The sequence below is a fragment of the Rattus norvegicus genome, chromosome 19 (assembly GCF_021556685.1).
Source record: "Rattus norvegicus strain SHRSP/BbbUtx chromosome 19, alternate assembly SHRSP_T2T, whole genome shotgun sequence".
Lineage (NCBI taxonomy): Eukaryota > Metazoa > Chordata > Mammalia > Rodentia > Muridae > Rattus > Rattus norvegicus.
This window is the reverse complement of record NC_141552.1, coordinates 48857669-48868380: the sequence shown is the minus strand read 5'-3', so window position 1 is coordinate 48868380 and position 10712 is coordinate 48857669. Positions and strand designations below refer to the sequence as shown.

General features: G+C 46.6%; 1 protein-coding gene across 1 annotated transcript; it reads right to left on the bottom strand.

The window, feature by feature from the left end:
* Positions 1–3487: 3487 nt before the first annotated feature.
* On the bottom strand, positions 3488–5305 carry Thap11 (THAP domain containing 11). Its single transcript, NM_001107422.1, has one exon. It carries the CDS (start codon positions 5085–5087, stop codon positions 4161–4163), a length of 927 nt encoding a protein of 308 aa, NP_001100892.1. The 5' UTR covers positions 5088–5305; the 3' UTR covers positions 3488–4160.
* Between the last annotated feature and the right edge of the window lie 5407 nt (positions 5306–10712).

Below are 10712 nucleotides of genomic sequence, written 5' to 3'. Positions count from 1 at the left end.
CCCCTTGCCTTCCCTCGCCCGTCCCGTTGCATTCCGGGAAACGTAGTCCCAATATGCTCCTTATGAGCGTTAGTGAACTTGGCTAGAACGACATTTCCCAGAATGCCGTTCGCGGAGGCGCAGCCATTGCTCGCAGCGCGGGAGGAGAGGCTAAGTTAGGGAGGGAGGCTGTCCCGGTGAGCCCCTGAGAATTGTGGTCTAGCGGAAGCCTCTGGAACACGGAGTTGGCGCCAGGCAAGGATCAGGTCTCGGTTGTAGCCGGGTACCAGCTGGCCTGGCCCCGCCTAGGTTTGTGTGGCAGACGGTGCCTGACCCCGCCTCCGTGGGAGCTTGGTCTAGCTTGGAGCGAGCTGGCTTGTCCCAGCAGCCCCTCCCTAGGCCCCTAAGCTCCAAACCTACTCCCTTTAGGAGCACTAGCTACTAGTTCTGCTCCTCGAGGTGTAGCCTCAACCTGCGGGGGGCGATAGCCGTGTCTCAGAGGGAGCTACTTACCGCAGAGTTGGTTGGAAGCTAATTACATTGAGACTCAAACACTCAACTAAGGTGGGCCATAGTTGGAGAGGTTAACCTCACGTGTACAGAGAGGTATTTTCAAAACAGAATCCTGAAGGTTTCTCTTTTTTCTAATTTCTAAGTTTACTTGTTTTGTTGCAACGGACAGGGCAACTATTTTTTGTTTTTTTTACATTTTATTCGTGTTGAAGAGGGATGAGCCATGACGTGGATGTGGAGAGAGGAAGCTTACTGGAGTCAGTTCTTCCACCATTGAGGCCTAGAAATCAGATTCTCAGGTTTAGAGGCAAATTACCCACTGAACCAACTCACCCTCCAATTTTAACTCTTATTGAAAGAAAACTAAATGGCTCAACGTAACTTTCCCCAAGTGGCCGTACTGTAAATAATCTTCCCAACCCTTCCCCTTTACTTTCAATATCCTTTTCAGTTTCCTAGGTGACACAAATATTTCAAGTAACGCCTCTCAGTTAGGCCTGTGCTGAGTAAATGGCTCTGCTACCAACCCAAAGAACCATGGTAAAGGAAAATGGCTGAACACCCCTAACTCTATCTTCCTGGCCAAAAAAATCTTTAATACTTTTGTATTTTACCCTTTTAGCCTCACTCCTGGGGATGACTGATAAAACTAGGCTAAACTTCCTGATTAAATCCCTCTATCCAGGGGTTGGGGATTTAGCTCAGTGGTAGAGCGCTTGCCTAGGAAGCGCAAGGCCCTGGGTTCGGTCCCCAGCTCCGAAAAAAAGAACCAAAAAAAAAAAAAAAAAAAAAAAAAATCCCTCTATCCAGACCACTTTGCTTGGTTTTATTACCTAGTCACCTGTGGGTGACACATCTGGAGCCTCACCACCACCAAGAAAACAAAACATAGGCAAGTTGTGAGACAGGAGGAAGGATCCAGGGAATGCTGCTAAAGGGTTTTTAAATAAATAAATAAAACCAAAGGGACAGCTTTCAAAGAATGGGAGTTCAAGGATACACAGAGAGTGTGGCCCAGAAGGGGAAGCCCCTGCTCCAGGAAGCGTATTGACATGTTAAGAGTTTGGCTGGTGGCCTAGAAATGTACTGCTGTGCTTTCACCACCTGATTACAATCCAAAGCTAATCCGAAAAGGAAGCATCTCCCCATGGAGCACCTATACAATACATACTGCAGCTTTCTCAAGACCCATTTCCCAACTCGGAGCCAAAGGACAAGAAGGGAAGTAGACACTGGTGTTTGGGTACACTTCAGCTTGCAGTCATACGGCATGTTCCCAGGCAAGGTGATTGGCCCATAACGAACTCAAATGAGTTAAGTTTGCCAAAGCCAGAGCCTAAGTAGATAGAATTCGTGCATGTCCCAATAGTCACAGGAACAGGTAATGTTAAAAGGCATTTACAGAGCTAGAAAGGTGGCTCAACAGTTAAAGAGTACATACTGCTCTTACAGAGAACCAAGCTTTGGCTCCCAGTACCCACAGATGACTGACAACTGCCAGTAACCCTAGCTCCAAGGGACCTAATGGCCTTCAGACTTTTTTCAGGTAGCTACAATCACTCACACACACCCACACTTCAAAGTAATAAAAATAAATTGCTTAAGTCATTCACATTAGGCAGTGGTGGTGCACATCTTTAATGCCCGCAGTGGAGGCAGAGGCAGGCAGATTGAGTTTGAGGCCAGCCTAGGCTACAAATTAAGTTTCAGGACAGCAAGAGCTATACACAGAAACTCTGTCTGGAGCAACAAAAGTCATTCACATCTCCCCATTAGCTCTGAGCTGAATTACTTACAATTATAGATAAAAATGCTATCTTACCTTTCCCATATCCAATCTAAAGACAGAGGCAGCCAAGACCAGTGTAGGGATGGATTACAAACCAATTCCTTAATGCTCTCTACTCATCTACATCTTTCACAGTGAAGGTGTACTGAAATTAATGTATTCCTCACAAGAGTCCCTGGTGCCTGAAGGAGCCAAGGCTGACTCTAGTTCTGCACTTCACTGATTACATCCACATGTGTTCCAGGCCCTACCTGTCCCAAAAGGTGAAATGGTAAACAAACTTCAACTGTAGAAGAGAATTCAAGAACAAAATTAAGCCCAGCGTGGTGGTGCACACCTTCAATCTCAGTCAGAGATTTAATGGCAGTCAGAGACATGTAAATCTTTCAATCTGAGGCCAGCCTGGTCTACAAACTGAGTTCCAGGTTACCCAGGGCTACAGAGAGAGACCCTGTTTCAACACCCCACCCCACCCCACCCCCAAAGGAAATTAAAACTATCAAGAATCTAGAACAAAACAATTCCCACTTACTTTTCAGTCACACCTTTTCATTTAAAAATTCTGGGGAAGGGATGGAAAGATGGCTCAGTTGGGAAAGTGCTTGCCTTGCAAGTGTACCCATAGAACCTATGTAATAAAAACAACAATGACAACAAAATAGGCTTGATGCCAACTTGTAATCCTAGCACTGGGGAGGCAGACACACACAGATTCCCTGAGGCTCACTGGTTGGCCAAATAGCCTATCTCTGGGTGAGATCCAAGCAAGTGAGAAGACACCTCCAACCTCCTCTCTTTTTCAGAACTCTGGGCTGAACCTACAGCTTTGTGCTTGCTAAGCAAGTGCTCTACCACTGAGCTAGACACCAACCACAAGAAGACCCTCTCCCCCCAACCCCAAAAAGGCTGTATAGCACCTCTGGCAGGCAACCCCATACTACACACATTTATGTATGTATACATACACAACAATCCGACGAAATAATCATGAACAAACCAAGACCTTTTGTGCAGCTTCCAAACTCTTTGGAGTGACCTGAACAAGGAACTTTATGAAGATCTATGTGCTTTATGGAGAAACCGGGCCATTGTTTTAAAGCTTCTCTACCTTCTGGGCTAGCCTGTTCTTTCAAACAGGCCAAGACCTATACTCCTATATTTCAAGGACACTTAGCTTTAATAAAAATAAAATGTCGAAACCCAAATAAAAACCTTACTTTCTTGTTTAATTTGTTTTGCCAAACACAGTGAAAACTTCAGTCTAATTGTACAGAAAATAGAATTTGTAACCAGTAGCAAACATAACGAGATAAACCTAAGTCCCTGGTCAGCTGGATCTCCATCAGCAAGTCACCCAGAGTCCTCTGATAAATGACCTTCTGGGTAGAGAGGTCCTAACAGGCAGAGGCGCAGATCAACTAGTCTCCATCAGAATCACAGGCTGCACCTGAAACGGGTAGCATGAAAAGGAGAAATGATGTTACTGAGATCTCTTATTACTACACACAGCAAAGCTGTCTTCAATTGCTGGCCAACCTTAAGATGTGGGCTTTCTCAAACCCACAGTCCCTAAGAGTCCCATTTGCACCCCTCCAGGGTAAGTTTCAAGTTCAATGGTTCTGAAGCCTTTGTATAACCAGAATCTGCAACATAAATTGGGGAGTGAGAGACAAAGTCATAACTGCTGGTGTCACCAGATTCTGAAGTCCCCAACTCCTACTTCAGGAGGAAACGAAAGAGGGTGCCAATTGACCAGCTTAAGTCCCACTGTCCTAAACCTCAGCACTGTCAACCAGAATATTGGGGAGTTCAACATCTGCCTGAGGATTCCTTGGGCTGGAAGGAGTCACGAATTCTGCAGGTTTCTGGGAGGAACCATTCACATTCCGTGCTTCTTACGGATGACAGCCATGGCAAGCAGGCGATCCTTCTCTCGAAGTTCTTCACGGAGCTTGGCCTCGGTAAGACGCAGATGGCGGATGCTACCCTTCATCTCTTTCATCTTCACTTCCATCAGGGCCAAGATGTCCCGCTGCTCATTCAGCTTGCGCAGGAGCTCCTCCTCCGTGGTACCGGACGACAAAGAGTATGAGTGGTCGGAGCCAGTATCAGGGAAGCCCTCTTCCCCTACTACCACCAGCTGAGGGCCCAGAGTGCACTCAGCGGCCTCCAGCCCAGCTGTAGCAGCCTCTAGCTCTGATGCGGCGGCAGCGGCGGCTGCCCCTTCAGCAGCTGCAAACTCTACTTGCACTGTAAGGTCGATGGGCTTCACATCATCTCCCGAGGAAGTAGTGGGCGCTGGAACCACGGTTCCAGGAGCCTGGCTGCTGTCTACGGCGGCCTGAAGAGTAAGAAGCACGGCCGCAGAGGCAGACACCAGATTCGGCTGCAACTGGGCAGTCTGGGCAGTGGAGGAGGACGGAGACTGCTGCTGCTGCTGTTGCTGCTGTTGCTGCTGCTGCTGCTGTTGTTGTTGTTGCTGCTGCTGCTGCTGCTGCCTACGGCGGGCTGCCGCAGCTCCCGCAGGTCTCCGAGCTACTTTGCGCTCATTGACGCCACGCAGCGGGAAAATGGTGGGAACGCGCACCGTGTAGGTCTTGCGGCCGCCCTGGAAGTGAACGCTGCAGAGACGGTGGCCCGTGGTGGGCTGGAAGGTGGAGAAGCACCCACTGACGCCAGCACGGGACACGTTCTTGAGCCAGAGGCGCCGCAGTTCAGCGTCCTTGGGAAACGTGTAGAAGTGCAGCGCCTTGTCTCGGTGTGAGTTGTTGTAGCAGCCCGGTACGCAGCACGTAAAGCCAGGCATGGCTGCGACGCGCGGCCCGGCCCACCGGCCTCTTGAGCTCTTCGACGGCCGGGTCTGGCCCCCACTTCAGCTCCTCGACGGGCGGTGCCGCGCGAGGCTCTTAGAGGTCTCTCACTATTGCCGCCCGGCGCAGTCCTCCCGAGCGGAGGCCCCGTGCCCAGAATATGCTTGCGGACCGCCCGCGCCGCGCTACCCACCCGGCAGCCCGCCTGCGCTTCGGAGTCGGCCCGGGGGACGCCGCGAAGGACCGCCTGGAAAGGAGGACTACGCCCCCCACAATGCACCGCGCCAGAAGCCGCTCACTTCCGGGATGGGGCGGGCTTATTCCGGCTGCTTTCCCGGGCACCGCGATATCCTGTTCAGAGTCGATTATTTTCCAGATAAAGCTCGTCCAAGGCGAAGGGGGGGAAGTGTATTCGAATGGAACGTTGTCGCACGGACTACCCCTCACAAGGACCCGGAATCCTGATGGTACGGGGCGCGTGCCTCGTGAGCGCAAGCGCTCTGTGTCTAACACACAAAGACTACAAGTTCCATGCTGCATCAGAAGAACGTTTTGGTGCGGCCGCGGACTGCAGCGCCGCCTAAAGGAGAGGTGGAGTTCCTGCAGGCCAGGATTTGAGTGAGGTTCTATAGCTTGCTCTAAAAATCCCCCCAAACTCCACAGTGCATTCATTAGCCTGGAGGAAGCCCAAGTCAGCCCAGAAGAACTTCTGGAGTCACTTTCTTATATTGGGAGCAGTCTCCCGACTCTCAACTACCTCTAACTTGGACTCACTGACCTAAACCAGGTCCCTACTAGCTGCTTACTATGTGCCAAACAGTGAAGGGGAAAACACGTTCAAGGTAATTTTGAGCAGTCAGGTCCTCCCCAGCGCTCTCTCTCCTGGAGACTAATTAGAGTGTCTTATGGATAAAAGATGAGTAAGCGCCAATAGATGTCTAATCAATAAAGGCCACAAAGGAATCAGCTGGACAAAGAAGACAATGACGAAGGGAGGCATGAGTAGATAGGCCAATAAGAAACTTGGAAGTGGACAGATACCTGCCGCCTCGCCTGGGAAACCTAAGTAGCTAGAGCTAGAAGTGACTTGATGGCACTTCAGAATCATCGGGCTGTTTCATGGAACTTCCACTGAAGCGGTACGGAAATGGAGACTGAAATGAAGACTCCAGCTGTGTTGATTGGATTTGAAGCCTCTTTGGTTCCTTTAAAAAAGCAATCCATAGGGGTTGGGGATTTAGCTCAGTGGTAGAGCACTTGCCTAGCAAGCGCAAGGCCCTGGGTTCGGTCCCCAGCTCCGAAAAAAAGAAAAAAAGAAAAAAAAAAAAAAAGAAAAAAAAAAAAAAAGAAAGCAATCCATAGTTTCTGGTTCCTGGCCTAAGCTTGATTCTATATGTTTGTCCTCCTCCCAGACTCCTTCAGATTTTGAATAAGGAACCCAGCTGTGCCTATTGTCTGACATCTGAATAGAATGAACCGTGGGTATGGTACCCAGCTAGAGGAAAACACATTTGCTAATCAGTGCTTCTGGACACTAGAAGATCAGGCCAGACTGAGCTTCAAAAGTCCCAGTCTCAAATAAATGTGATTTTATATATATTAAAAAAAAAAAAAGAAAGAAAGAAACTTGGAAGTGAGTAGTATCAGTGCTTGGCCTCCCAACCCCCCTAGGTTGGGGGACTGTTGGGCGCTGCCATTTAAGTGCCTGAAAAGGGCAGCCAGAATAAAGCCCTGAAAGATTACAAACTAAACATTGATAGAGAAGTTGGAATTTCACTCAGCAGGAAACGAGAAAGTTAAGTGAAAAAAATTGCATTATAACAAGACAGTACTATAGTTCTTGGAGTAAACATTTTAAATAAACAAGACAGTAGTTGGTTTTCCTCCCAGGAACAGTCTTTGTGGGCAGGACAAGCCTGATGTGCCGACCTGCAATCCTGGTTAGTTGAGGACAGCCTGGGCTACAAAGTGAATTCAAAGCCAATCTGGGCAACTTAGTGAGACCCTCTCTGGGAATAAAATGGGGCTAAGAGAGTTAAATGAGAAGAGAGTTAAGCACTTGCCTACCACGAAGGGGGCCCTCAGAAACAAAAACAAGACAGAAGCCCATATACTACCATCGCATTTCTAGTAAAGCCAATGAGATCTTGGTTATTTGTGTGGGCTTTGCTTGGTTGTAAGTAAAAGAAAAATCCCATTTTCCTGGTCTAAGCAACTGGGTTCACAGCCTCATATCCAGAATGTATTCCCCATGATGTACACAGTACAATGAAAGATGTGTGTTCACTTGAGCGAATCACTTATGTAATAGTACAAACAGCCTTCTTTCTTTCCTTTCCTTTTCTTTTTTTGGTTTCTCTGTGTAGCTCAAGATGCCCTGGAACTTGCTCTGTAGACCAGGCTGGTATTAAACTCACATAGATCTGATTTCGTCTGCCAGCCAAGTGATGGGACTAAAGGTCCCACCTCCTTCAATAGGTCACAGTTTTAATTCCAGTATTCAGGAGGCAGAGACAGGCCAATCTCTGAAAGTTCAAGACTAGCCTGGTCTACACAGGGAGTTCTAGGATGGCCAGATCTACATAGAAACCCTGTCTCAAAACAAAACCAATGTATAAATATTGTATACTGTTTTTCACATTTGTTTGTTTAGTTAACATTCAACATAATGGGAGATAAATATAATGACATATGTGTTTGTGTGTGTGTGTGTGTGTGTGTGTGTGTGTGTGTGTCATTATATGTTCTGTGTGAGAGTCGGGAATGATGTTTGCATTTGTGGATGTTCATATGTGTGCCAGTGAGTGTGGAGGCCAGAGGTCAAGTTCTGGGTATCATTCATTCCTCAGGAGCCCTTCGACTTTTCTTTTTCAGGCTGGCCCGCCAGTTAGCTGGAGGGATGCACCTGTCTCTACCTACCCACAGCACTGGAATTATAGGTGTGGGACACCATGCCTGTCTTCTTTTTTTTTTTTTTTAATTTTTTTCAAAGATTTTACTTATTTATTGCAGATACGTGAGTACACTGTCACTGTCATCAGATACACCAGAAGAGGGCATCGGATCCCATTACAGATGGTCGTTAGCCACCATGTGGGTGCTGGGACTTGAACTCAGGACCTCTGGAAGAGCAGTCGGTGCTCTTGCCCACTGAGCCACCTCTCCAGCCCCATGCCTGTCTTCTTACTTGAGTAAGGAAAGATCACAGAGCATTAAAGAAGATGCTCAATTAAACCCTACCTTCGGTACATAAAATAATCTTTAACATACACTCATGGACATTCAAATAATATCTAGTAAGTTGAAATTATTGCTCTGGGGCTAGAAAGATGGCTCAGTGGTTGAGAACACTGACTACTCTTCCAGAGGTCCTGAGTTCAATTCCCAGCAACATGGTGGCTCACAACTATCTGTAATGAGCTCTGATGCCCTCTTCTGGTGTGTCTGAAGACAGCAACAGTGTACCTATATACGATAAATAAATCTTTTTTAGAAAAAGAAAGAAAGGGAAGTACTGCTCTGTAGTATAATAGGAAAGGGACTGTGGTTATCGTCAGCACCAGAGCAGAGACATCCATGCAGTAGATGATTTTTCCTCCCCAGCACCACATTATGCATCCTCTCGCCATCTCTAGGGAAGAAGGCAAGAATCATATCGTGTGTCCTGCTTCTAATCTCGTGTCCTCTACATCTGTTCTCCTTATGGCTGCGAAAGAAAATCTAACAAGTCGGAAGTCACTCAAGGGGCTTCCTATTGTATTTAGAATGCTTTCTAAATTCCTTCCTGGAGCCTCCAAGAACCCACACATATAGCCTGGCCCTTGTCAAACTTTTACATTCCTCTCTATGACCCTTTCTTCATCCAGTGTTTTCATTATTTTGAAAACAACCTTGGAGCAAGACAGATGCCTCAGAGTTAAGACCACTGACTGTTCTTCCAGAAGTCCTGAGTTCAAGTCCCAGCAACCACATGGGGGCTCACAATCATCTGTAATGGGATCTGATGCCCTCTTCTGGTGTGCATGAAGATAGTGAATATATATATATATATATATATGGCATATATGTGTGTATATGTATATCTTTAAAACAAACAAATAGACAAACTTTGGACTGGTGAGAGGGCTCAGTAGGTCTTATTATTTGCCACCAAGCCTGTTAAAACCTGAATTCAATCTCTGGGATCCACATGGTGGAAGGAGTCCTCTGGTTTCTACTTGTGCACTGTAACATGGACATAACTACACATGTATAAAATAAAGAAAAGTTAAAAATAGCAGAAAGTAGCTGGGTGGTGGGTGAATGCCTTTAATCCTAGTACTCAGGAAGCAGAGGTAGGCAGATAGGTCTCTTGAGTTTGAGGCTGGCTGGTCTACAAAGTAATTTCCAGGACAGCCACAGGACTACACAGAGAAGCCATGTCTCAAAAAACAAAAAAACAAGAAAAGCAGAAAGTAGTCATCCATGCCCACATTCTCAGCTCTGAAAAGGCAAATAAAGAAGCATGAGTTTGTACAAGTTCAAAGCCCGCCTGGTGTATATGGTAAATCCCAGGCCAGCCAGGCTATGTAGCTGATCTCAAAAAGAGGGATATAGTAAATATGAAGTTTGTTTGCTTAAGTGTTTGTTTGAGGTAGTGTCTGACTTTGTACCCCTGGCTGGTTTGGAACTCACTATGTGGACCAGGCTGTCCTCAGGTGGCAGAGTGCTGGGATTAATGACATACATCACCCTTCCAGGCTAAAATAAATCTCAAATTCAATTTAGGTAATTGCTAGTGGCCATGACATTTTATCCACAAAGACCTAGTAAATTTAGATAGCAAGAGATCAAATCTAACTGGTGAGTAATTCAGGTGGTAGAGTGAGTTCAGTTGCTTGTGGAGCATGCAGGAAGCTCTAGGATTGATTGCTAGTGCTGCAGAAATGGTGCCTGGTGTTACAACGCCGTTGGAAGCTAGAGAATCAGAAGTTCAAGATCATCATCAGCTGCACAGTTAAGTCTGGACGTCATAAAACCTGTCTCAAAACAAATTAAAAAAACAAAACAAAACAACCCAAGACCTCTAAAGAAAATAATAATTTAAACTGGGTGTGATAGAAAACAACTGTACTCTCGATCTCTCCTGCTCTTGCTCTTTACCCTCCCCTTTTCTCCCCTCCCCCTCCCTCCACGTGCTCATAGCCAGCCTCTACTCCTCTACACTTTCTCTGTCTCTACTCCGTCAACTCCCCTTCCCATGCCCCAAATAAACTCTACTCTATACTAAAAAAAAAAAAAAAAAAAAAAAAAGGAAGAAAGAAAAATAAAAAAGAAAGAAAGAAAAGAAAACACTGTAATCCAAGCAAACAGAGTAGAAGCAGGTTTAGGAGTTCAAGGTCATCTTAGACTGTGTAGGGATTTTGAGGTCAGCTTGGGCTACCTACGACGCTGTTTCAAAAACAAAAAGTACCGGCGCTTGTGAGTGCGAGTGTGCTTGCGGGTGGGATTATCAAAATGTAGCCATGGCCTACATTTGCAACGGGAGGATTCATGTGATGAAGGCAAGAGGGATGCCTAGAAGAGTTTGACCCTACATGAATGCCTGGTGTCTGAAGAGACCAGAGAGCATCAGATGCCCT